Source organism: Phoxinus phoxinus (genome assembly GCF_949152265.1).
Source record: "Phoxinus phoxinus genome assembly, chromosome: 2".
Classification (NCBI taxonomy): Eukaryota; Metazoa; Chordata; class Actinopteri; order Cypriniformes; family Leuciscidae; genus Phoxinus; species Phoxinus phoxinus.
This window is the reverse complement of record NC_136877.1, coordinates 42,476,796-42,489,500: the sequence shown is the minus strand read 5'-3', so window position 1 is coordinate 42,489,500 and position 12,705 is coordinate 42,476,796. Positions and strand designations below refer to the sequence as shown.

General features: G+C 36.6%; 1 protein-coding gene across 3 annotated transcripts in view; it reads right to left on the bottom strand.

The window, feature by feature from the left end:
• Positions 1-12,705, bottom strand: part of syt7b (synaptotagmin VIIb) — a 127,871-nt gene that overhangs the window by 67,926 nt on the left and 47,240 nt on the right. For all 3 annotated transcript variants that reach the window (XM_079590575.1, XM_079590577.1, XM_079590576.1), the window contains exon 2: positions 8,990-9,093. In XM_079590575.1, coding sequence (XP_079446701.1) covers positions 8,990-9,093 — 104 coding nt within the window. The remainder of the gene's footprint in view (positions 1-8,989; positions 9,094-12,705) is intronic.

Below are 12,705 nucleotides of genomic sequence, written 5' to 3'. Positions count from 1 at the left end.
AAGGAAGGGAAAAAGCAAAGGCAGAGTAAGGGGTAGGTTTTCAAACAGAATTTACAATCACAAAATGCGATGAGCAAGGAGAAATATGATATCATCGACTAAGAAAGAGGCTGTAAGAGAAAGACAGAGGAGGGAAGAAGATTTTTCACAGGTGGTCTCTTGGTAGTAGTCTCACAACAGGTCCAACTCGGCCCTCACACTGTCTGTCACATGTTAAGAGTGCTTTATTCTCAGATCTTCTTAGCTGAACCTCTCCATCACCTCATCTGCACTTCTCACCTTCATCTTATCCGCACAATTTACTGCTGGAAAATGATTCCCCTCAGACACAACAGAAAGAAAGTGTTAGATAAAGATGGACATGAAAGTGTTGAAATATATAAAACTAAATAAATGTAATATATAAAATGATACATTAAATGATATATGATATGTTATAGAATGACGGATGGATGGATGGAACAATAAATAGAAGGATGATGGATAGAACGATGCATGGATGGATGGATGGAAAAAGAGACCGAATGATGGATGGATGGATGGAGAGAACGATATGGATAGATGGATGGAATGAGATAGATGATAGATGAAACAATAAATAGAAGGATGATGGATAGAACGATGGATTGATAGATGGATAGATTGATGGAAAAATAGACAGATTGATGGATGGATAGAATGATATGGATACTGTAGATGGATTGGAACGAGATAGATGATGGATGGAACAATAAATAGAAGGATAGAACAATGGATGGATGGAAAATAGATAGAATGATGGATGGATGAATAAAACGATATGGATGGAGGGAACAATAGATATAATGATGGATGGATAGAACGAGATAGATGATGGATGGAACAATAAACAGAAGGATAGAACAATAGATGGATGGATGGATGGATGGATGGATGGATGGATGGATGGATGGATGGATGGATGGAACGATATGGATGGATGGAACAATAGATAAAATGATGGATGGATGGAACGATATGGATGGATGGAACAATAAATAGAAGGCTAGAATAATATGGATGGATGGAACAATAAATAGAAGGATAGAACAATAGATGGATGGAAAAATAGATAGAATAATGGACGGATATAACGACATGGATGGATGGAACAATAGATAAAATGATGGATGGATGGAACGATATGGATGGATGGATGGAACAATAAATAGAAGGATAGAACAATGGATGGATGGATGGATAGATGGATGGATAGAACAATACATAGAACAATGGATGGATGGAACAATAGATGGAACGATGGATTGATGGAACAATAAATAGAAGGATGGATGGATGATATGGATGGATGGAAAATAGAATGATATGGATGGATGGATAGAACAATAGTTAGTACGATGGATGGATGTATAAAAAATAAGCACAAACTGAAATTAAGTCACCATGGATGTAAACATGAAGGTATGGATGTATCAAGGGAGGTTGGATGGATAAAAAGGAGGAAGGATGGAGGGCTGTATGATTGTACAGCATCTGATATGGAGTAAAATCATTCAGCAGAAATCAACTTCAGTGAGATTTTCGTTCTTGTATGACACACATCTTTCATCTCTCTCAACAGTTCTTTCAAGCAAAGCATCAACTTCTCCAGATCCCCTCTGTTCAGAGAGTCAGAACTGGATCAGACAGGGAGAAGTAGTCTTGACCCAAAAGTACCCAGCACTGTCAAATCTATTTGGGAGGAGAAGGAGAAAGCACGCAGTCTGTCGGCGCGGAGAGAAGCGTGGGGTGTTGTGGGCAAAAAACATATGAATCATTAGTGAGCCCTGCGGCGTGGCAGTATGAGGTATGAGAAACATAAAGGGAGACTCTCGCTGTGCAGCCTTACATAACGTATCCCGGCTTATTCACTCATTAAGGATCTGTTGTTCTTCTGCTATTGATCAAAAGACTGACCACAGCCGTTTTAATTGAAAAACAACATTAATCCTAATGCAATGGTCAAAGTCTGTTTGAAAAGGGGTTGGGTTCATAAGAACTCATGGGTGATGTTAGAAAAAGTGAATCTCATAAAATAAAAATAAAAAAATCTTTGCTTTAACAAAATTAAACCTATTGACAATTAAGTTTTTTGCATAGTGACATTTTCTTGACAATTAAGCACATTTTACCCTTAAACTCTCATTTCTGTCATACAAGAAAGTTCTGGGGGGTTTCTCCAAATGTCCACAATCATCTCCACAGTTTTGAGCGTGTTCAGCTCCAGGTTGTAATGACTGCACCCGCTTCATGTCTTTACGCAGACTAGTCACCATTGTGGATGTAGGCGATGACTGTAAAAAAAAAAAATCCCCACAAGGACAAGTATTTCGGATATTTCCATCTTTGTGGTGACACTTCGTCCCTATAATGCAGGGTTACACACACATGCACTTAAGCATACACAATCTCTCTCTCTCTCTCTCTCTCTCTCTCTCTCTCTCTCTCTCTCTCTCTCTCTCTCTCTCTCTCTCTATAAAGAAGTTTAGCGATGTGTGTTAAGCAGGTGGAATATATTAACCGTTTGTGTACCATGAATTGCGCATTTTTCTCAGAGCGCTCTTGTAAGAGATTTTAATCTAAATAAGATGTTTCCTGGTTAAATAAAATAAGCCTACCACATAAAAAGACAAAACCGGACAACAGTGGTTATATATAAATATGTTTTAAGTTTTGATCGAAATTATTGCTAGGGACATATCAGTGTCACAGGATATTGGTAGGGACACGATATTGGACTAGCGTCCCTACTAAATTCGATGCCCCTGCTGTAGTGTAATCTGCAAACTTCAAGAGCTTGACAGAGGGGTCTTTTTCAGTGCAGTCATTCGTAGAACACACACCCCTGGGGGGCGCCAGTTCTAATTGTACAGGTGTTGGACAAGAATTTCCTCATTCTCACTAGCTGTTGCCTATCTGTCAGAAAGCTGTGGATCCAGTGACAGATGGAGGTGGGTACAAAGAGCTGGGTTAGTTTAGTCAGGAGGATATCTGGGCTGATGATGTTGAAAGCCGAGCTGAAGTCTACAAACAGGATCTTTGCATAAGTCCTTGGTTTATCCAGATGGTGCAGGTGCAGGATATAGTGTAGTCCCACGTTGACTGCGTCATCCATGGACCTGTTTGCTCGATAAGCAAACTGAAGAGGGTCTAGCAAGGGGCCAGTAGTTTCCTTCAGGTGGTCCAACACCAGTCTCTCGAATGACTTCATGACCACAGACGTCAAAGCAACTGGTCTGTAGTAATTTAGTCCTGTTATTAAAGTTTGTTGGATACAGGGATGATGGTGGGGCGTTTGAAGCAGGAGGGGACTTCGCACAGCTCCAGTGATTTGTTAAAGATTGATGACAGATGGTCAGCACAGGCTTTTAGACAGGCTGGTGAGACACCGTCTGGGCCTTCGGCTTTCTTTTTCTTCTGTTTCCTGAAGACCCAGCATACATTCTCCTCACAGGTCTTAAGTACAGGCTGAGAAGCAGAAGGAGTGAGTGGGTAGGGGGTGTTAATCATTGTGTGGCGAGACGTTCAGAGTGGGTATAGGGTGTGAGACTGGGCTTTTAAAACCTGCAGTAAAACACATTCAAGTCTTCGGCCGGTTGTTGATTTCACAAGTAGACGACGCTAAATACAGGTGTAACAAAACGTTTTGAGCATGTCTACTTTCGACCACTTCTAGAAGTAGTCGAAAATGTATTTGACCGGATTGCTTTCATAGTGTAGATGGTCACTCGGTCGAATGCGTTTGAACAGCCGCAAAAGACCGCCTACTGACTTAATGCGTAGACATTATAGAAAGTGCGCTAGCCAGACGGGATTTAAACTTTGTCGGCTGAAGACCTAAGTTTGGTTTGAAGATGAAAAACATACCCAGCACACACAATGTTCTCTCACCATTTCTAAATTCAAACACACACTCACAGTGTTTAGCGTGGTCTTGTGTCTATCAGAGCAGAAACGAAAGCTGCTGCTCTCCATGTATTTTTCTGTCATCTCTGGTTCATATGTAAATTGAGTGAGCTTTTTGTCCATTAGAAAAGCCTGTACATTTACCCGCCTATAGACCCTCCCCTCGAAGAAGTGGTCGAAAGTGAACAAAAGAGTCAGATTAAAACACCAGGTGTAAACGGGAGTGTATCTCGACCAAAACACCAGATCATCTAATACCAGACCAATGCTTAATGGTCCTAATTAAAACAATCATTATTTCCTTTAAGCAAAATATAATTGGGTGTTTTCTTTCTAGTACAGGCACTTTTATTTCCACAAGTTTGATTTTTATTAAAACTAATTATTACAAAAAATTTTTTTTTACTTTTTGTAATATAAACATCACGCCAGTGTTGTTGTTGTTAACTAAAACTATTTTTAAAAAGTTGTTAATTGATACAAAGCTGAAAATAAATAAAAAATTAAGAAACATAATACTTAAACTTAAAAAACTTAAAAGACAATTAGAAATATTGGCTTTGCAACTAACTGAAATAAAATATTTCAGTTAGTTCAAGTACTAAAATGACTAAAACTGAAACAAATTAAAGTAAAAATATAAAAACACTAAGAATAAAATAATAAAATGACAAAAACACATAACTAAAACTTAAAATGAAAAATGAAAATATAAAATAAAAGCAAATTCAAAATATTAATATTTCTACAATGGTATGAATAATACAAAAAACTGCATCACAATTAAAGCAGTTTTAGAAACATGGCATGCCTTCATTTATTTCCTTCATTACTTTTTCAAATGCCTGCTTTGTATAGAATTTGTTGCTTTACTTTCAACCTTAAAACACGAAAAACCATCATTAGTTTTATAAATGTTTAACTTGTTTACCAAAAAGACAAGATGAAATATTAAAGCTGTAATTGCCAAATTATGCAAAGGTTAAATTAGGATAAATAAAAAAATAGTGATTAGGATAAATAAAATGCTTTAGCAAGACAAAGAAGTCATACATTTTAATCCAAAAATGTGTAGAACATTTTTTTTTCCAGCACAGAAAATTATGTATATATGTTCACTGTTGAACATTATTAATAAAGAAATTAAATACATTTAAAGTTCCCCTGCAGTCAATAATTTGATCCCTTAAAACTCATCAACCATGGCTATGCAAATTAGTCTACTCAATCACAGCAGCTCGGACTACCTGATCCACTTGGTCAACTGTAGTAAATGCTACACAAATGAAATTTAATTCAGCCAGAAACCGATTCAGAAGAAGAACAGGAAGAGTGAATTATACAGGGTTGTCTACAAGTTGGTGTATCAGAATGGTAATGAGTTTCATGTAATGCTCTCGACAACTTCAGACACATAACGATAATTATATGATTAGCCTTTGGCTTGACTACATTATCAAACAGCTAATAATGTGTTACTAATGTTACACAAGCTATGTTCCCGTTCACCATCTCAGAGTCAAACAGCTGCCTTCTAAAAATTAGCATCCTTAGAAACGCTTTGAAGAGAATAAAAAGGCACATCATAACATCTTCATATATACCGTACATCATATACTCAATTCACCCGCTATATTGCAATATGTACCTGATTTTTTCTGTCCCTTCCTAAAGGTGTTCTTGTGTGGAAAATCCTCACACGTTCAGGGGATTGGTTACATGTTTGTGATTGTAGGAAACAGAGGCGGTTTCAAACACATTTTTGAGACCGTCTTTGGTACACTGCATAGAGACAATACTCAGCAATGGTGTCGACTGATGAATTTGCACATGGTTTGTTTCAAAGGATCATAAAAACAACACACAGACATATATACAACATTAAAAACTTGATTTTCACCACATGGAATCTTTAAGGGATCATAGTTGAAGAAATATCAACTATAGGCCCTTTTTTAACCCCATGTTTTTATGAGATTCACACATGGAAGTCAATCCTACTTATACATTTTGCAACGATAAACAGCTTTTAGTGGCTGTTTTCACACTTGGTTTTCCAGAACCACTCTCATAGTTTCAAGGACAACGGCACTTGGTCCTCACCAAAAGCTCTAGTGTGAAAACCCCATTATTTTGATGACAAAAAAATAATTTTGCGAATCATTTCGTGGTCACCTAACCGCAGTTAAGAACAGCTTAATACCGTATAAAAACAGAGGAGGGGACGATTCAAATTCTGGTTTAGATTGAAACATTAAGTACTAAGTGTAAAAACGGCAAAAGAGGACGAGCAAAAACTGCACAGGAAAATGTGACGAATAGAATGGGAAGCGAGTTTGTAATCCCTCATTGTAATAACAGTAAGACGTTAGATGCCCGCGGGCTGGGCACGTGGTGGGGAAGCCATTACGGAGTGTAATTAAAGCTTGAAATCTCTTTTTAGCCACCCTGCAGTCTTCCCGTCTGCCTCTCACTCCTCCTCTCATTTCCTTCCTTTCACTTCCTCCGTCTGGCCTGTGCTGACCATCTCAAAACCAATCACTCCTCCTGGTCGACGAATGAAAAGCCTGGATTTGTATTAGGAATGGTTGTGAAACGATGCCTTCACATTCGGCTTCTCTTCTAGGCAAAAAAGCAAGTGACACATTAAATGTGTTAAAGGTAATTAATTAATTTTGAATAATATGTGATCCGTTTATTTTAGGAAGAGGGTTATTTAATTAAACTGAGCACAGGAGATTAATTTGTATGTGGATATTATTTATCAACTGGCTATTAATCAAAAAGTGGTCTGTAATCACATTTACATGTTTATGTATAAATCATTTAGACTAATTATTTCTTTTTTCCTTAATACAAGTTCTTTCTCCCCTCATGATTCAGTCTCATTTGGCCGCCTTGCGCTGAATCGCTTTGCATGAGTTGAATGGCAAATCTTGTTTTGCAGATGCTAAGGCTGAACGGGAAAACTACAGGCTCAACACCTAATTATCCAGACAGAAAATAAGATTTATAGCTATTGAAAGGCAATCTGGATCTACGTCTGATGTAAACACAAACGAGGGAATGCCATGACCCCCCCCCCCCCCCCCCCTCCTACAATACTAACAATACTCATTTTAAAGGGGTCCTATTATGCTTTTTCACCTTTTAAATTGTAGTTAATCTGTAATGTTCCTGTTTGAGCATAAAAAAGCTCTGCAAGGTTAGTCAAAATTAGCTCAAAGTCCACTCCATAGTGGATATTTTACTTAACAGAATCCACTTTCCAAGAACTACAACGAACAGCTCGTACTAAAACGCGATTTTCCCAGGCTTTATGAAGTCATAATGTTCCTCATTTAAATAATCCCCACCCACGGAATAAGCAGAAAAGCGGACAAGGCCTGGATGCTGCTGTTTTTTTCCACGACTCAAACAATTGTTTGACCTTCCTCAGGATGACGGACTTAGAATGGGTAAAACTATTTTTAAACACTGTTCCTGAACATTATAATCCCGATTCTTATCTGTGCACTGCACATTTTATGAAGAACAGCTTCCAGAACCACAATGCAGGCTATACACACAAAAGCTTCTTCTGAAATTGAGCAGTTTCCACTTTGGTACAATCTGTTGATTGTGGATGACAATTAAAGTATGTCTTAATATTTGTAGTTGTGTTTTCTATTAACAGTTCTAATTATAAGTTTTATGTTGTTGCTACGCTCGCCTGCTAGCCAACATTAGTGTTGATACAGTGTTGTTTACTATACTTATAGGTTACTATAGTATATATACTATACATTACTGTTTGTATAACCATAGTTTTCTGACAAATATCATGATTAAATGGTGGATAACATCGTACCTATAATGTATGAGAAAAACATACAACACTGAAACATCCTGTGAAATCTGGGCTTGCAAAGTCAGTGCACAAAATCCTTTCTGCATCATCCTCTTGTTTTTGTTAATATTGTCAGGGTCTGAATCGGGCTTGAATAGTTTAAAATTTCTTAATGTACATGTAAAGGCCATCCTTTATATTTACACTAGAGCAGAACTCACAGTTATGGAGAAGCATTTTTCGGAACATTTTCCGAACACATGCTAAACGCTGCCAATCATAAAACACTGGGCCAGCTAACCAATCACAAAACATTTTGTATTTCGGAAGGAGGGGCTTCACCGAAAACGATGCTTTCGGACAGAGAGAGGGGAGCTGTAATAATGTAAAATACCGTATTTTCCAGCCCTTAAGTCACATCAGTCAAAAAATGCGTCATGAACAGGAAAAAAACACATATAAGTCACACTGGACTATAAGTCGCATTTATTTAGAAATTTATTTCACAAAATCCAAGACCAAGAACAGACATTTAATCTGGAAAGGCAAGTTATTCAACTACACAATAGCACAGAACAACAGGCTGAATAGGTGTCCGGTATGTTAACGTAACACATTAACAGTTATTCAGCTGCACAATAGCATAAAGAACACATACCTGGGAGGCTGAATAGGCTAAATTAACATAAGCCAGCGAGTCCAACAAGTTACCGGTAAGCAAGTTCACCAAGCTCCCGCAATCTCATTGCACAACACTGAATCCATTGAATTCTTCCTCGGTGTCGCTTCTGAACAACTCCGCTAACTAGAGCGCCCTCTCGCGGCTGTAGACGGTAATGTTTTCTCTTGGTTCATCTCAGTCAGTATGAATTAATTTTTACATATAACTCGCACCTGACTATAAGTCGGAGGACCAGCCAAACTATGAAAAAAGTGCAACTTTAATCCGGAAAATACGGTATGTGAAAAATAATGTATTTATGTGAAAAATAATGTAATAATGTAAATGTATAATCTTTGAGATCTTCGTTGATTGTTGGCAGACTGTAATCGACTAACAACCATTAAACCGAAGACACTACTACCATTAAAAAAGCGCTAACTCACTGAAACTCACTAACGCACTAAAAGCCAACTACCTCAGCGTAGCTGATTATTCACGTAATCTTATACACCAACAGATGTCAATTTAAGACATTGTACAGTTTTTGTTGTGCAGGAAGTGAAATCACTTACCAGTTTGCGTTGGCACCATCCACAGATCCCGCATAGTGCCACCAGCCACACAACACACACCGTTAATCCCAACGATACTAGGAACACACTCAGAGACAAAGAACCTGTGGAGAGACAATTCCTTAAAATTAGAGCTGCCAAAGGTAATGCGTTAACACTGCATGATCACTTAAGCTGCTGTTAACTTTTTGCTAACACATTTATTTAATTTGAGTTGTGTCAATAGCTTGCTAATAAGTTTACATCAAACTCTATTGGAATAAATTGAAAGTCGAGTCTCCAGAGCAGGATGCTTTTTGTGTGGCATCCAGAGTTGCTGCCTAATGCCTATGTAGAGCGCTGTGTTACACAGCAAGGCAGCCAATTAGAAGCAGAGCTTACAAGAGCAAGGAAAATGTGTTCAGTTTTTTAAGAAAAGTCTGTCGATGCTTAAGGGGTCATTTAGCATTTCAAAGGGGGCACATATTTAACAGTTTATGCACACATTTTTAACTAAATGTTACACTGCTAAAATGAGTAGTTATGTCATTTGTAAGACAATGTGACTCACAGCTTTGTTAGGCATACATATCCAACAAACCATAACCCTCAAATAAATAAAAACAGTTAGGATAATACCCTTAAAGGTTTAGTTCACACAAAAATGAAAATTCTGTCATTAATTACTCACCCTCATGTCTTTCCAAATCTGTAAGTCTTTTGTTCATCTTTGAAACACAAATTAAGATATTTTTTATGAAATCTGGAAGATTTCTGTCTCTCCATTAACAGTGCATGGCATGCAACTACCACTTTGACGCTTCAAAAAGTTTACAAAGAGATCCATATGAATTGAGCAGTTTAGTCCAAATATTCTGAAGAGACTGGATCGCTTTATGATGAACAGATTGCATTTAGGCTTTTATTCATGTGTAAACATTGATCAGCAAACATAAACAGAAGCTTAACTGTATTTGACGCCGTTTGACGTGCCAGAACAAACCACATTGTGGAAGCTCAAACGTGCTGCATAACACACTCAATTAATATGGATTAGTTTTACAATCGCTTTATGAATTTTTTGAAGCGTCAAAGTGGTAGTTGCATAGCTGCTAATGGAGAGTACAGAAAGCTCTCATATTTCATTAAAAATATCGTCATATATTGTGTTCCAAAAATGAATGAATGTCTTACGGGTTTGGAAAGACATGAGGTTGACATAATTGTGTAATAACCCTTTAAAAAATAATAAATGAAAAGAAAATAATATCAAAATTCAAGAATATAATAATAGAGCGAGTGATAAAGTTCTTAAGCACAAAATGCTGAAGAAACATGCTTAAAAAATTAAATAAAATAGAAAAAATAAAATAAAATAGAAAAATAAAATGAGTGGGTGATAAAAAAAAAATGCTGAAGAAACATGCTTAAAAAATAATAAAATAAATGAAAATAGCATATGAGTGATCAAGGTCTCTCAAGTAAAAATCCTAAAGAAACATTCTTTCAAATATCATGTAAAATATAAAAAAAATATTTTTCAAATAAAAGTAAAAATTCTAAAGAAAATCCTTTATAATAAAATAATATAACAAATAACTAATACAACAAGTGATGAAGGTCTCAAGTACAAAAACCAGAAGAAAAACATAAATTAAAATAAATTATATTAATAATATATTAATACAGGTCAAGACAAAACTAAACTACACTAATGGATGTATAGGCATGGGGGCACATCTTTTCATTATTTGATTGAACTGTCCTGTACTGCCTCATTGGCAATTTTTATAAAGAAACTTTTTTTGACAAAAAGAGATTGATTTAATTTTATGGTGCAGCAGTAAAGTGAGAGTGGGCGGTGAAGTAAAACACAGGCAGCTGCTCAGAAATAGATTCATTTTCACCGAGAGGGGCAGAACGGAGAGCAGGCGTGTAATCCAGTTAAACTGAGTAAAACATGTGAAATACAACGGTCTGGTCCAATACAACTACACTGACCCTGTCCTCATGACATTAGAGTCCATAAGGGTTTCGTCGAGGTCTGAGTCACAGCGTGTCCATGAGACATTTAGAGGTGAGGAGATTTAGGTGGGAGGTGAGGAGATCTGGTGTTGAAGATCAGCAATCTTCGGTAAGAAAGAGATCGGCACGTTCTTATTTTTCTTTTGAATCGGGTATTTAGAAGCACAGTGGACAGGTTTGAGGTTTGGAAGGGTAATACTTTAGATAAAAAAATGTGAGAGAAAAGTTGACAGTAATCCGGTACCTGAGAAGGCGAAGAAAAGAGGGAATAATATATATTGTGGAAGAAAAAAAGAGAGGTTCTGTCATAAAGGGGGCGGAAGGGAGCAGGATAAATGATCTTATAATGCCCCTAAGAAATATATAAAATGAGGGAAATTACAGTGAGAGGTGGAAAAGGAGATAAATGTGTGTGAGAGAGAAAGTCCTGAGGTTCTGGGATATTTCTATCCTTTTATTTAATGTTATCAGTTTATACTGTAAGTCTTGCGAAGCCAGACATTTAATTCATTGCATAAAGTCTGATTTACAGATGCCCACTGAGGCAGAAAGAGACCGTCTGACCGCTTTGCAAAAAAAAAAAAAAAATCACTTTCTCAATTAGCATTTATGTCTTATTTTTCCAGTAAAAACATCTAAACACCCTTCAAACAAGTTACATTGACTGGAGAAGTTAAATTGTGCAGAATAATAAGAGTGTTACCGAATTTAATTATTATTATTTTTTTTATGCATAAGATTTAAGCTATTAAGCTATTTTAAGCAAGTGCAAGTTTGTTTAGAATTTTTTTTGTGAACAACACAAATACGGATTCTGATTCAGGAATGGGTTTTATTAAAGATGCATTGGTAAATTAATTGTTTTCCAATAATAGTCTGGCAGTTTCTGAAAGATTACACAGGAGGGAAGGGGGGTAGTGGATATTTATAAGACATTGTGATCAGATTTTTTTTTTCAATATTTAGGCATGTGCATTCACCTGTGGAATTCTTCACTTTTATTGGTCTGTTGCAACACTCATTGTACCGTGAAAGACGAGAAGCCCTTTCTGGTCTAAAGTGTCTCTGAGGGCTGATATCTGAAACTCGCTCCCCGTTGACTGCCCCATTAACAACTTTGTCTATCAATCTGTCTTTTTAGAGACAGAAACAATGAGAGAACTGGAAACAATATGGAGGAGATGAGGGCATAAACTTTTTTTTTTTTCAGGATTCTTTAATGAATAAAATGTTTTTTATTAAGTGCAAGAACAGCACTTATTGTAACATTATACATGTCTTCACTCTCACTATTGATCAATGTAATGTGTCCTTGCAGAATTAAAGTATGAATTTTACTGACCCCAAAATTTTGAATGGTAGTATGAATTTCATTGAGTTTTAATTCATTTTAATTCTAGTAAGTAAGTAAGTAGATAAGTTAAATCTAAATCTAGTAAGTTCTCCGGCTTTACAATCAACACAACATGAATAAACATAAAACAGGACAAATACAATAAACAATACCGTATAGACATCAATCACCACAGACAATCATGGAATCTGAGTCAAATGTTGAATATATATATATATATATATATATATAGCCTATATATATACACATGTCCGACCATACAGTCCAGATAGAATGAGGAATAGAGTAAAATGGTGTAACACCAGAGTAGTCCCTCATGGAGTGGGCACACCAAGCAATGCGGCGAACCACATCTCGA